The sequence below is a fragment of the Hermetia illucens genome, chromosome 1 (assembly GCF_905115235.1).
Source record: "Hermetia illucens chromosome 1, iHerIll2.2.curated.20191125, whole genome shotgun sequence".
NCBI classification, from domain to species: domain Eukaryota; kingdom Metazoa; phylum Arthropoda; class Insecta; order Diptera; family Stratiomyidae; genus Hermetia; species Hermetia illucens.
The window spans coordinates 23,256,840-23,272,785 of record NC_051849.1 but is presented as its reverse complement, the minus strand read 5'-3'; the positions used below and the strand labels follow the sequence as shown (position 1 = coordinate 23,272,785).

Here is a 15,946-nt window from a genome sequence, read left to right as displayed (position 1 = left end):
TCTCAGGCGGAATACAAAAGGGACCGAAATTGTTTACTGCATGAAAGTCTGTCTAGAAAAAAACGGAATCCTAATTATAAGTTGCATCTTCTTGTTTAATGTATCTGTCTAGGAATCTGCATATTCGCTTTATTCTATCTACGTATTTTAATGTCTTTAGTCCACGCCTATTGCAATTGAATTTGTACGAAATTCTCACATTGGGACATCCGTTTGAAATTCGGTTGAAAAGGATGATCGCCTCTCAACAAACTAGGTCACTGAATCCCAGGATTGGCTGCCTAGATAACTGGAAACCTTTTTAACTTTTTATATAATACATAACTACACTAGAATGAGAGGTACTTGATATTTCCGATGAGTAAGGCAGGTCCTGTATGACCAGTTGCATGAGGATGATTGGATGGTAACAACTAAAGTATCACAGAACTACTTGGCCAGTTTGTTATCTGAATCGTTTAGTTCAATCGAGAGCAGGCACTAAAAACTTTTCATTCGGGATCAAACACTAAAAACTTTTCATTTGAGAGTCCTTAAATCTGTATTGGGAAATCTCGCTAATCGTTTATATTGTTCAACAAAGCGAACCGGCAGATTTCGTTCCCATGGTACTTCCCCCTAGAGAATGTGATATTAAAAAACTTGAATAGTAGGAATGGCAGTGAAAACTTTAATTTGTTTGTTATTGGTTCGATGGTAATCTACCCCCTAATTCCCCATATCCAGCTAGACATCTGATCTTCCCTAAAAGCAAGTGATTTTCTCTTCAAATCTTACCAAGAAAATTAATTGTTTGGAAAGTCCTTCGGTCGCTTTGTATATCCATAATATGAAGATATTGTCGTGGGAAGCTTCCTCATTGTTCGTTGGCCCTGATGGGTCCATGTCACTGTCATCTACGTCATTATCATAATCGCTCCCGTAGTAATCTGATGTGATGTTGTAATTGGTTTGATTGGAAATTCGGAAAACTAAATTCGTATTGTTTCGGCACAATAGCTCCATTGTCCAGATGTAGTTGCTTTCCCGTATTAGTGGTGGGAAATTTGTTTCCTCTGAACAGGTTTTGTAGCATCTTTTTAGACTCTGTGAAAGAAAGGAAACATATTTGGTTTAGCTACAATTCATTTTAAATAGGAATTATTCAATCTTTTAAAAGGGAAAATAAATTTGATTCCAAAATAATCAACAAGTCGAGAAATTAGAAGCTGGAAGCTTCGGATATGAAAGGTTTTGTGTATTTTTTTATAAGGTGGACATTTGTCCCATTAGTACCCAGCCTATAATGTCTATGCACAGGCCGTAAACGGTGAAATCTGGGTATCAGGCGACCACCAGTTTCAACTAGCCTTGTTTCGAAAAAAAAAGGGGCTCTGCCGAGATCGATCTACTTTTCCCGATAAAACTGGGGCCATAACAGGCAATTATGAGAAAACAAAACAGCAAGAATAAAAACCTTTAAAACAAATTCAATTAAACTCCGATCGTGACGATCCAACCCCGAGTGAAGGGCAATCATAAGCTCTAGACTCAGACTAGTCTAAATTCAGATTCTCCACTTACTCAGGTGGGAAACAATCTAATTGGGATCCAGTCCTCAACGGACGAGCCAAAGCTGGCCCCTTCTGTCAGCACTCCTGACTCCAGGCTCCAGTCGGCGCCACCTGCAGAGGCTAAAGTCTAGCCTATGGGTAAGCGGCTGTCCACGGACAGCAAACAGCCTTCGGACAAACCGTCTCCGAGCAAACCGCCTTCTGGCAAACCGACTTCGGGCGAACCGCCTCCGGGCCTTCGAGCACTTCGAAGTACTTGGCATGGATGACATCTTTCTAGTGAGACTAAAGAAAAGATTAAAGCACTTAAGTTATGTTAGTCTTCACCCTTAAGCCTCGGAAATATGACTATTCAAAACCAAAGAATTTCAGACGTACCTCTTCTCCGAAATGTCTGGAGAGACTGATTGAGAGTCACATTCACGAGCTGGTACTAAGGCCGCATTCAATAAATGAAAGCTAACATGCTTACCATCGTGGAAAATCCTATCAGACGCTCTCTTTTAGGTTGCGTCCTCAGAAGGCTTCCCAGGGGGCATCAACATCTGCTACAGGCGTATATACTAGTAGCCATACAAGGATTGCTTCAGAAGGTACAGGTCGGCCATCAAGACTACTAGTAAGCGGACTATTATCAGAACATTGAAAGTACCAGCGAGTCTGCAGACTCAGTAAGATTCTGGCTAAGGAACATAGGAGTCCATCCTTTCTTCAAAAGCCCATCTTTCCTTATGCCTTCTCCTTGGTGTGATATTTTGGTGACATCTTGGAGCTGCTAATCCGTACGCACTTCCCCGGCAGGGAGGGGGAATGTGAGTCAGAGCCTCGTGTGTGTTGGAAGTAGCCCGTCTGGTGACATGCCATGTGTCAGAAACAACAAGAAAGGGTTGTGTCGTGGTTTGTAGAGACTCCACACTCCACTCCACTCTCGCAAATGCGCATGCTTGGTTTTCAAACCGAAAGCGAACGGGCGAAGCCATGAGCCTGTGTAGGACTTTCGGCCAATAAACTTCACTTCTTCCGTGTTGAAAGCCCTAGAGCATGCCCTGAAGAACCATTTAAAGGTTATCATGGAGAGGACTCCCTTCTCCAAGTCTTAGCATACCCATCTCAAACACAAATTGAAAGAATCCACTTTTTGCGCAATATACCCTAGCTGTCTTCCTGGATATCCAGGGAGCACTTAACAACATTATTACCAAACCCATTAAGGAAGTTTCAAAGAATAGAATTGGAGGGGTGTCTTATCCATTGGATGGTATCCACGTACGAACCAGGATAATTCCATTTGATTTGGGAGCTAGTCATTTGGCCAGAGCTGTGACCAAAGGAACGCACCTGGGTGGCGTCATCACTTCGGTGCTCTGGTTGTTAGTGATGGATGAAATTCTAAGCATAGGACAGGAATGGAGTGAAGGTTGAGGCGTATGCCGCCGACTTATTGATGCTGGTGTCAGGAATGTGTGTTTGCCTTTGAGACTTAGCGTCTCGTAGGTGATTGATTGCCTTCAAGAAGTGTTTAGATCTACGGGCCTTTGCGGCTATATGCTGAAAGGTATAACCGTCCGAGCTTCTGAGGAGTGTCTTTCCCTACCATTTTGTGAAAGGGCTATCTCTTCGTTCAGTAATTGAAAAATTTAATATTCTTTCTTCTTCGTCGTAATGAAATGGCGGTTGAGATCAATCTTTGATGAAATATGGTGGAAGTCGGCTAAATACTGTACTATTCCGCCCTCAATGATTCTTCCTTTCTTTGGTCTCGGATTCCAAACGAAGAAGGTTCAATTCTCGCGATCCTTTTTGTTTGATTTTGGTTAGCTAATACTATCTACCGCTTTACGAGCTGAAGGCTTGGTTCGAGAGCAAATGGCTACGCTTCAATCCTTTAACTATAACACGCACTTAGTGCATCATGCCACACAACTACAACATCTCTCTACTGGTGCGGTACACTTTTATGACGAACGTGACCCATGGTCATATCTAAGAAATTTTGACAGACGGGATGATAGCTCCGAAAGCACGAACTTTCTCGGATATGACAACAGATTTGGACTTGACTACAGGTACAGTTATGACGAATCGGACGATGAAGATTCGCCTTACGGAAGCTAGACACGATTGGTTAATACTATCTTAATAGATCATGTCCACACAATTATAGCGACCTGGGAACAGCATCATTGCCCATCAACCAGTTCTAATTCCGCATGGAGGCTTTGACTCACTCAGCTCTACATGGGGATTTTGGTCTGCTCTGTACTTATGCACATACTCTTTTCAGAGATAGAGTAGCAGATTGGTACTTGGACTACCACCAGCCTGTCAGATAAATCGAGTGAACTTCCTTCCGTCAAGCTCTTCGCGAACAGCTTAAGGATTCACTAGAGGATTTGGATATCCTTGAACTGATGTGAGACCGCACCCGAGATCCATATGTCGATTTCGAGAGCTACTGTAAAGTTACGCGTTCATGTTGCTTAACGGAAATGAAATTGGTAGAGTTGCTTTGTCATGGACTGAGATCCGACGTTCACAGGCAACTTTTCTATTTTCCGGTTAGCTTTTAACTATTCTATTTTCTGGTTAGTACGGTTTGTTAGCTGCATAAATTAATGCAACAGAGCGAAGTTTTAGAGGAGGGTCTCTCAAACAGGCTGTCAATCAATTGCACAGCTATTCTGCTGAATCTGGAGAAGTGGTGAACATGAAGTATATGTCAGAAGATCCTCAGCTTGAAAATCAAGACTGTGGTTTTGATTTAATTTGCTGGAGTTTTCGGCAGACTGGAGAATTGTAAGAGAATTGTTGGGCGGAACCCAAAGCCTTCTGCTACGGCTATTGGCTTGCGAACCCGCGTAAGGGCTTGCGTTCAAATTCTCGAGTTCCTGAGCCCATTCATCAGGGCGTTCCTGTATCGGACACACGTGACTGCGTGGGTATTGCGACAACATTCCCCACAGTAACACCAATAGTTACCGTGTTGAAGTGATCCAAAAATTTAGCTACGACACGAAAAAAAGTTTGTAATGACAAAATAGGATTAGTGATGGTCAAATAACCATCCTTAATGGTTGGAGACGACCTAAAAAGACGGCGAAATTGACCGTGAAAGTCCGATTGCTAATATTGATGCTCCATCGAAGTGTCCCGTCAACACACGTTTACTTGCCTCTACGCTAGCCAGGCTAACTTCTCGAAAGATCAACACACAAGCTAAACCTGGAAAATGAGAAGAAAAAAAATCGGCTTGACCGCGTAAGTGAACCCGCAAAACTCCGGACCCAAGCGCCGAGATGGCTTGGGGATGCGGTCAGTCGTGGATCTTCCCTTACGATCGCGGCACTCGGGTCCGGAGTTCTACGCCACGGTTGAGCCGTTATTTTTTATATTCATTTTTTAGGGTTTTGTACAAAACAAAGTTTTATTAAAATTGGTTTACTGTGTATGTCTATCTGTCTGTCACACTAAAGTTCCCCAGAAACGCACCTCGCATGGATCTTGGGATACCAATTGACACCAAATATGTTGGGAAGGTAGGGGCTGTGAACGATCATGCATACAGTGAGTTCCATCATTCTACGTGGAATTTAAGGGGGGAGAGGGGCCTATACATGTAAAAGGGGGGTGTGAAATGTTTTTTCCAACGAATGTAGTCATGTGGGGTATCAAAATAATGCTCGGTTAGTTATTTTTAAAACTGGTTTCAGTTCTAACATTGCATTGCACAAGGAGGAGGCTGAAAAGGCTGAAAAATGATCATTTCATTCACGGATCCATTCTCAGAATCTACCCAACCGAAAAAATTTAAAAAATCACGAAGCTGCCACTACACCGAGTCTAGGCTTTGAAATACCCTCAGCGCAAATATCTGTTTAAATAAAGTTAATGATAGTATATTACCACAATTTTTAGTAACTGACTGGAACAGTCAGAAAAGTTCATTCTAGAATCATGAAACTGCAATCTTACGAAGTTTCGTGGAAGTTGCACCATTAATAACAAAGTTATAGCAGGTCAAATATGTTGCTCCAGTGTAAATTCTAAGACTTAGAATATTAGTATCACGCTAAAGTAGATATTCTCATATAATATATGCATATATCTTTCATTCCTGAATAGTCCGGCTTCTGGTTGTCCCTTGTTTTATCATGTGCTTCACTCCAGGTATTAGAATTGATAAAAAACATATCTCCAATAATATGAGTACATTATCTGCAATGTTTATTGCAATGTTTATTCAAATTCCCGTCAATGAGATGTAATAACATTGAACATATTGGCAAGCATCTCCAACTGTCCCAGAGGAGCTTTTTCCCTTGGATTGGTATCTCTATAGCATCAGTAGAGAATATCCTAGTTCGACCAATTATATTATCAGTGGTTATGTTGAGTGTTCACCCCACTTGTTGTAGCCTTGAGCAATGGGAATCATTGGAATTGTTTCATTGTCATTCTACGACGAATGCAAAGTAAATACCAATATCCGGGAATACCATCATCTTCTTATGGGCATGCTTTCCATAGCTGCACTTCGTGCTTCGTCAATTTAATAACCCATATATTGTGGTCGAGGTTGTCATGAAGTCCACTGTATGCTACCTGATAATGGTAGTGATTAATTGGAATTCATTTAACAGTTCAGAACCTTCACTTGGGGCCATTTACGGCTGAATTCTCCTTGAACTTGTTACACATGTTCGCTTTCATTCATCACAGGATCCTTCCCAATGGCATCTATTGAACCCATCAATACTGGATTATTTGAAACACATTTCCAAGAAGGTACTCGTATGTACATATGTCCTTGAAGTCGGAGCATATCTTTATACTTGTTGCTTTTGGTTGCCTTTGTTTTTAGACAATTTGTCAACTCTTAGGGATATGGAGGATTAAGACCCCCAATTCTAAGAATCAATATAATACTTACTGCAAACACTTCTCTTCCATTGATATTAGCATGTCAAATTGATTACCCTTCTTTGTGGAAAGTGTATGCCAATTTTTATGAAGGAAAGAAATAATAAATGTTTCATCCCTTAGAAGAATTTTTCTCAATCGGCAATAACTGAAGATTGGCGACTGATGGCAGGCTTTAGTAACTAACTAGCGAACTACGTTATAAATTTTTAGCGAACTACGTGTTTAGCAACTACTGGTCCTTACAGTGGGTGTGTACTTAAGTCCTTTTTTGGAATTCCAAAATTTTGAAGGTGAAGAATCGGTAGTGGCATTGGATGAGGTGGGTAAATAAGCTGTTGCTGTCACTTGTCAGAGAGGTTCACAGTACCAAAGTAGAAAGGCGATTCCGATTGCTGGGTAATATTTTAGAATTTGATTCTTGGTTTCCTCACGAGTGATCCTTCAGGAACAGGGGAGGAAGAACCGTTTACATCTACAACCACTAAACTGTGCATCTTTGAGAGGTATCGGCTCAGCACACCGAGTGAACCTCTCCGCGATTATGGGGGATACCAAAAACTGTGCGATTCTGTGGACCGAAGGAAGACGCCTACCTCTTTCTTCACTTGTTTTGTAGCCGGACAATGTATCGCATGCCAGAAGAAGTGGGGCATGTGATACACTGTTTGGCCCAAGAATTGATGTCCTTGTTTACGCACGGCCAAAAATACTGTACGGTGACTAGTCCATTGGTTGTGCGGATGCTTGGGTGCACTAAATCATGAAGGGCGTGACATTCGGGATATATCGCATTGGTTCCTTGCCTAAGGACGTTAAGCCAAAGATAGGAGACTCCATAAATGTGTATTTGGAGTTCCCCTTGACGCTGTGAAGAACGGCGTCGTCCTTTTGCGTCTCCGCGATACCGAAAAATAAACGATAGTTGGGATCTTGCCCGCTGCAGTGCATCTGCAACTACGTTATTTTTTCCAGAAACGTGTTGAATGTCGAAAGCAAACTGACCGGTAAAGCTGACGAGGGGATGCTTTGTTGGACTTTCATTTTAAAGTGAAGGTGAGTTACTTATAGTTTATGGATAATATAGACGGCCTGTCTTCAAAAGAATAGCGGAAGTATTTGATACTGAGATGTAGTTCCCTTGAGCGGGGTTAAACTGCTTCAAAAAAGGCTCACCGGCTGCCAGATTTGGTTCAGTTTTTAATGAAGCGCAGCACCTATGGTGATGTCTGAGGCGTCGGCGAACACACCTAGGGGCACATCTTGCTGAGGGATTGCCAGAAGTATGAGCCAATGTCTATGACTATCGACGCAACTCTCGAGATCGATGATCTCACTCCCATTAAGGCGATAAACCGCACTTTGGTTTGCTGCGAGCAAATCATGAATAAACAGAATCTACAGGACATGAGGAACCGAATTGCCATATTCTAAGTGTATCTGTTTCCTTTGCTGATGCGCTACGTAACGCAATCTTCTCGACCCCAAAAGCACCGGATCTTCGTACTTTTGCCGAGAAATCTCAGTAATTTCTACTTATATTCAACACAATGATCAATTTCTGGCATCCAAACATGGATATTAGAATTATTGAGTTTGCCAATTTTAACCTATTCCGTACTAACAAGCACCATCCTAATCAATCAACCACGCACTTTACCGAAGGCACTGCAATACTAGTCTTCGATAAGATCTTAGCCACATAACAATGCCCTTAAATGCCTCGAGTTTACTATTGCCTCAATACAAACCATGTCCAGCTTCGAATACATCGTTTCCCTATACTGCCTCAACTAACTCTTTGACCCGAACGGGCTGTCCAGTATTATATCCTTCTATGCGAACCAATCTCGCCCAGCTGCTAATTCATGATTTCTAGTTTCGGGAGGCGACTTAAATGCCAGACACACTTCCTGGTTTGACTCCTGTACAAAAGAATAACGGTCGTCAGCTACACAGCTGGCTTTTGCTGGACGAGGCACCTCCCACTTGACTCCAGCGTTCCCCAATTACAACATAGGGCACCGCCAACCTTACCTTGACCACTTCCTGGTCAGTAGCGCCATCAGCATGAGTGCGAACCTAAATACGTTCCCATTCCTGGATACCGTTTCGATGCTATTATTCTTGATATACACCAGCCCGATAGAGTCATGCGAGTCATACGCCTTTGACAGTACCTGATTTCAGGAACGCTAACTGGTGACTCATCAATCAATCTCTAAAATCTAGGCTATCCCAAATCCTACTTTCTCAAAGCAACCGCGTTTTAAACGATACTGTAGATAACACAGTTTATCAGCGCCCTGAAGCAATTCAGGAAGTATGCGATGAACTCGCGCGAACCTGGCTCTTCAATTTCCTTTACGTCTTCTCCATCCCGGACGAAATCCGCCAAGATATACACTATAAACACCTTACGGCGGGGATTATTTAAATGTAGATAGATAGATATTCTCCGCAGTTCCTAAAAACGAAATCCATCAGCTCGACAATTTTAGATTTCTCATTCTGTAGAGTGGAATCCAAATGTGTACAGGGAAAAATCTCTACGCGACTGGCCAAAGCTGCCAGTCGTAACGACATTCTATCCCAAAATAGTTCAGCTCTCGAAAAAGCAAATGGCGTTGCGAACCACTTCCTCAAAGCCCACTATTTCATACTCCACATGGGTGACCGTAGCTGCGAAGGCGAAGTTAACGCATTAACCCCCTCCCCCCCCCGCTTTAAATCTATGCCATCACATTCCCAAAAAGCAACCAATCCGGTCCATTCCAGTACCCACTTCCCCAGCCAGAGTTACTGACTTTATCGCACCAATTTATATCATCAAGCCCAAATCGGTCGCAAAGTCCATTAAGCAAAGTAAGTTGGGGTTTGCCAAAATCCCAACCATTATCCTTAAAAAATCCTCTGCTACCATTTGTCCCTTGCTGTCCCCTTTAGTTCATCATTGTCTGCTAAACCCTCACTTCTCTGCGAGCTGGAAATGTGTTCAAATTAATCCTATTCCTAAAAAGAACCAAAATCCTTCCTAACAGTTGCAAGCCTATCTCCATCCTTGCGACCTCCGCCAAAATCCTTGAGCACACCGTTAAACTAATCATTGACGAGCAATGTGATAGTAGAAATACTATCCCAGATTTCCAGTCGAACAGGTCATTCGGTCGAACACGCCCTTTTAATCTTTAAAACCGATATATGTATACATTAGCCTGCCTCATTGATATGACGAAAGCTTTTGACTCCGTACGGCAATCTGGATTAGTCTATTAGCTCAATAATATCCTGAATTTTCATCCGCACCTCTGGAAGTTAATTTTTAGCTTCTTGGATGGACGGCGATCTCAAGCGAAAGTGCAGCAGCAGCTCTCCTCTTCTGATACCAGATCCCCGGGAATCCTATAAGGAACCGTCCTTTCTGCAAACCTCTTTTCGTTTTTCACAGCAGAGAATCCCAAGTACGTTGCTAACCGCAATTCCATCAAGATTTTCCAATATGCCGATGACCTCATACTTTACACCTCCACTAAAGAAGTAGAATGCGGGCACGTCCGTCTAAATTTATATTTAGATGAGCTTTACGGACAAAACTAGCATAGTCAAACGATGGTTTTCCCATGATGTCCTTTATCAATTCAAGAAAAGTTTGCTAACAACATACCTTAGCGCTGCAACACTTGTGATGGCTCGACGCTATTGGATGCGATACAGCTACTTAATAAACAGTCTACGACCTTGGCAGCCGTTCAGCGCGCCGTTGAAGCTTCTACTTTGGTACCACAGTCAAATGGAGCCCCTCTGTCCGCGGTATCAATTGTATCTTTAGCTGTTTCTACATCTCCTTCTGCCAAGGATGACTTAGCCAAGCCCAGCGATGCAGCACAATCACTGAATTCCGCCGAATTCCACTGGTGCAGTATCAAAAATGCAACGATCTACTAAGTCGTCGCTATCTACGTGTTCCCGACGGCTTAGGAATTCGTTCGACGACTGAAAAGGTGGTTCCCACTGTAGTTAACAGTGTAGCCTTCTCAGAAGTGTATGCACCAGGCCTCTCAATCTGAGTTGGTTTCATCTGCAATGCCTTCCTATATTAGGGTTGCTTCAACTGACTCTAAATCCCTGATTCAGTGGCCCCTATGCGACGAATTTCAATACCACCAAAAACCTTCGGCACACTCTCGATCTCTTCCATTCCAACCTCGCCGAGCGCCACCTGTCTTTATTTCCTTGCACATCCCCGTATGTCAAAACTGACGCTCACCACCCCACGCTTGAATTTGAAGCCTAGTTCCCTCGTTCAAATTCCAAAAACGAATCGTTCAACTTCCGCAAAGGCAATTTTAATGGTCTAAACTCAGCTTTAGCGTCACCTGCACATCACGCCAGCTGGTTGGAATATAAGCATGTGCTAGGCAAGCGTGGTATATATTCCGAATGTATAAGCCCAAGGCATCCCCATTCCCTTTATTACTAGATCAGCAATAATGCTATCCGGACCTGCAGACTTGTATCTATGGAGCGAGTTAAATGTCCATTTCACTCGCTCCCGTGAAACTACTTTGCATGCCAGAGCCTAATCTTTCGATTAAGGGCTGTATGTATCTGTTGGCCCCGAGGTAAGATTTTGAATGCTGCCTGGGAAGTGTACTTCAAGCAAATGGTTCGCGTTTCATCATTGATTTCTGCATACCTTCCGCTCTGTAAACGTAGATAACCCAATTGTTGGTTACGTTCTTTTTTAAGCCCTTTGTACCGAGTCCAGCCAGCGGCTGAATTAGACTTTAGAGCCCGGTTGAGGAGCACCCTTGTCGTCCTCCTCTGTTTCGCCAAATTCGAGTTCCACCGTAGTACTTTACCCTTTTTTGGCATCATGAGTGGTCAGCTCTCTCTGAAGCTTCTTTCATGCTGGTAGTGACCAGCTGGGTTGTTTTCTCAATTCCAGCAATGGATTTGATGCGTCTCCCACCCGGAGATCGTAATTCGTGCGCTCAGTTCTGTTTTGTCCGTCGCCTAACCTGTCTTGAGTAGATTCCGAAATGGAGTAGGTGAAGGAGGATCCATACCCATTACGAAATCAATGCGCCTGTGATCCGAGAGCGTGATATCGTTGGATATTCTCCACTCTCCTACAAAAGCTGCAATGTCAGGGGATGCCACCGTGATGTCGATGAGCTCTCGCCTGACCACGTTGAAGAAAGCGGGGTCATTACCCAAATTGAGAATCTGCAATTCAGCTTCTAACAGAAACTCCAGTAGTCTCGATTCTCTCGCGTTGATGTTGGAACTTCCGCAGCATATATGGTGGGCATTAACATTACATCCTGCTATTATTCCCACGCCTTAACTTTTGGTGTATTGGTTGATGGTTGTTTTGTCGCCATCACATAGGTCGTTAACGAAGATAACTTGGAGGTCTTTTGAAACCACCATACAGGAGCGGGGTCTATTACTTGGCATACAGCAAAACAGAATGCTGGAAGTTTAAGCCCCTAATTTCCGTACCAACAACACATGGTTCTTGTATGTCAATAGCAGTAACCTGCCAAGAACTGAGCGAGGTAAATATCTTGGGTCAATGCTATCAGCCAATGGAGAACTGCGTTATCAAATTGCTTGATACTTCACGCATAAGCGGAGCCTCGATGAAGTGGCGTTCGACAACTTATTTTTTGTGATCCATGTATCAACGAATATCTTAAATGTAAAATTTGCCGCAACGTCGACTGTCCTGTCGCCCTCTATGGTTCTGAGTGTTGGTTGACTATAAAAGATAATGAACGGCACCTCGTGGTAATGGAGACGAACATGTTGCATTGGACTGGCGTGGCGTAGCACGCTTTAATCATATTCGAAATGAGAACATTAGCGATCGATATGGGGTTACACCAATTGTGGAAAAATTGCGGGGCGTCTTTGACGGTATGATCACGTAATTGGCGCAAAACGGAAATTCACTCGCCAAGATTGTTTGGAACATCGAAGCCGAGGGAAAAGTATGTACGAATGGAACCATTGTGAACCATTTCATATCTTATTCGCTGAGCTTCCGGTATCCCACTACTTTTCAAACACTGTTGATTGAGTAGTTTCTAAGAATGAATCTATTTTCTTGGTCCTCCTGACTTCCACTTGGCAACCATCTTTAAGGTGCGTTTCGAAGTCCTAATTATTCCATTCTATTTGTAGGGAGAAAAATTAGTTAGTGGGCCTATGAGCCAGTGCCCCGTGCAGACGGCCGTAATCTTGAACTCATTTGCACGCGTCTGGCACAGGAGCTCTCGTGATAGGGCAATGTTATAAGCAGGCCAAATTTTCCTTGACTTGGCACAGCTCGTAAGCCTTCACCATCTCAGGCCCGTGGCTGCTAGATAGTGCGAGTAGACTCGGCCCCCGACAGCCGCCGGCGGAACACCGACTGTATTCGCCGAAGAACTGTTAAGCGCAGAGCCTTGCCTGGCCAATCCGTCAGCCCGCTCATTCTCTTCTATGTTCCTATGCCCGGAAACCCAGAGGAGAGTGACCTTGGGCGTGCTGCCCAGACGGTTCAGCGCGTCTCTGCACTGCCCTACCAGCCTGGAAGATGTCGTCGCTGAGTACAAGGCCTTTATGGCCGCTTGTCTGTCGGTTAGAATAGCTACGTTACGCTCGCATCTCGCTCCAACCACCGACAGACTTCCCATATCGTCATTACTTCCGCCTGGAATACACTGGTGAAACCTGGGAGACCATACGACTTGGATACATTGTGTGTATTTGGGAAAACCCCCGCGCTGACTCCACAGGCCATATTTGATCCGTCCGGAATGAATACTGTGTCATAATCTTGTAACACGCCGCCGGTCTTCCACTTTGCCCTGGTTGAAAGGTCCACAGCAAAGTTTCTCGTGAATTTCAGCTTGAGTGTGGCATAGTTCGTGGGGGATGGCCAGATTTCCCGAGGTATTTTATCTAGGATGTTGCTGTGGCCGTAGGGCTTCGCTGTTCAGCATGCAGACTCAGGTAGTCTAACTGCACTGCATGCTGCAACGTATTTAATGTGGAGGTCTAGGGGAAAGAGATGCAGGAGTACATTGAGAAGATCTGCCGGGCAGGACTGCAGGGCCCCAGTAGCACCTGCGCACCCAGTTCTTTGAATCCTATTAAGCTTCATCCTATTGTATTTTTTGCTAAAAAGCCTGCCACCATACAATAGAGCCGTACGTTAGGATCGGACGTACTACAGCGGTGTACATCCAGAGAACCATCCTCGGCCGGAGACCCCATTTCTTTGCAAAGGTTCTCTTCTAGGCATAAAAGGCTATACAGGCCTTCTTAACCCTGAGTTCTATATTCAATCTCCAATTTAGCTTTGGATCCACGATTACACCCAGATACTTTGCATTAAAAAAAAAGAAACAATTTTTGTTCATTCAGCCGAGGTAGGTGGAATTCAGGTATCCTTGGCTTGGTGATGAATAGCATCAGTTGCGTTTTGGTTGGGTTTATGCTGAGTCCGCATTTTGGGGCCCACAGGCATATCTTTTGCAACGCCCCTTCCATGATGTCGCTCATAATGGACGGAAACATCCCTGATACTAACAGCACCAAGTCGTCGGCATACGCCGCCACCTTCACCCCGCTGCTGTCCAATGTATGTAAAATTTTGTCCATTACTATTAACCAGAGCATCGGTGAGATGGCGCCACCCTGGGACGTGTCTCTGATCACAGCTCTGGTCCAGTGGTTCCCTCCCAGATTCGACTGGATCATCCTGGTACTTAGCATGGATATAATCTAATGCGTAAGATAACCCTCCAATCCAATACTAGTCAAGGCTTCCTTGATGGCGTTGGTAGTGACGTTGTTAAAAGCTCCCTCTATATCCAAAAAGGGAGCTAGGGTATTCTGCTTGTAATGCAGTAACCGCTCAACCGTGTCAATTACCTCGTGGAGGCCGGTTTCAATGGATTTTCCTTTGAGGTAGGCATGCTGGGACTTAGAGAAAGGTATTCTCTTCTTCGCGGACTCATGACCGCGCCTGCCCGCTTTCGGTATGAAACCACTCGTGCGCACCTCCAGGACTGCGTTACGTATCCTAAGGAGATGCAGCTCCGATAAATCTCAACAAGCCACGGCATAACCCTTTTCTGCTGCTTCTATAGCATGACTGGCATTATGCCATCTGGACCTGGAGATTTATATGCGGAGAATCTGTTTATAGCCCAGCTGATCCTATACTCGGTAATTACCGACTTGATAGTCTCGCACAGCTGGGGTTGCCGCAAACCCTCCAAACAAGGTTCTGACTCATAGTCTTCCTCGCTGGCGGGAAGGTGGGTTTGAACTAGCAGCTCCAGGGTTTCGCTAGATGATTCCGTCCAGGCGCCTTCCAACTTTTTAAGAAAGGATGGGCTCTTATGTTACTTGGACAGAATCTTATTGAGCCTCGCGGATTCACTGGTGCTTTCGATGTTCTGACAATAGGCGACCTGATGTCCGACTTGTACTTCTTCAGGCAGTTCTTGTATGGCTGCCTATATTTTTGCCTGTAGCAGATGTTAAAGATTTCTCTGGTCAGCTTCCTGAGGCTAGAGAGATCTTTATTCTACCACGGTGGCAGGGTCTTTTTGCTGTACTTAGTAGGGCACGAGACTTTAAAGGCGGTATCGAATGCCTTTTCCAGAGCCCCGACCTTTGACTCCAGTTCGTCGGTCGTGTCAATCTTACCAATTTGCGCACCGGAGAGTTTGTTCTTAATTACCTGACCGAACTTTCTCCAGTCGATCCTCCTGGGGTTTCTAAAGGGTTTGGAGACCTCTGCGGCGAGATCTAGACTGAAGATTATCCAACTCTGATCAGGGAAGGATCTCTGGTGAGACACTCTTCAGTCCTCTACCCTAAGAATCCCATTGTCGGTTATTAGGGTGATATCAAGGACCTCCTCCCAACCGCCACAGTTCGCCGAGCAGAGGAAATGGAAGGTTGGTGTACTGCCCCTGTTACACACCGATAGGTTTGAAGTGATAATAAAATCCAAGAATGACTCACCTCTTTCGTTGATTTCGGAGCTATGGTTAAACTCTTGGCAACCTCGAAAGAATTTTGTGAGCTGATACCACTGAATACCAATTGTAGGCAAAATTCTGTTTCATTATTGACCTTTAAGACGTAGATGAAATAAAAGAGTTCATTTCCGCAGTTCAATTTTCCTCTAGAATTCCTTAGTCGATTCCTGTGGAATTTAAAGGGATAGTAGAAGATGCCTCCAATTATTATACCTTTCTCCATAACACAATATGATTTGAATCTTCAGACTTCTGCCCCATAATTACAAGGACATTTTCAAGTTGCTTTGTTACGTTTAATTTTAATTGCAGCACATCTACATTCATACGTACACGCGCTGTGTTTCCCTATCTCTGAGGGGGCTTTGATGTTTTATACATTATTGTACGTCGGTGGATCCACGTGCACATATTACTGAGGTA

At 44.0% G+C, this 15,946-nt stretch overlaps 1 protein-coding gene across 1 annotated transcript in view; it reads right to left on the bottom strand.

The window, feature by feature from the left end:
• Positions 1–15,946, bottom strand: part of LOC119647224 (tyrosine-protein kinase receptor torso) — a 108,572-nt gene that overhangs the window by 52,397 nt on the left and 40,229 nt on the right. The window contains exon 2 of the mRNA XM_038048056.1: positions 778–1,086. Within this exon, the coding sequence (XP_037903984.1) occupies positions 778–1,086 (309 nt within the window). The remainder of the gene's footprint in view (positions 1–777; positions 1,087–15,946) is intronic.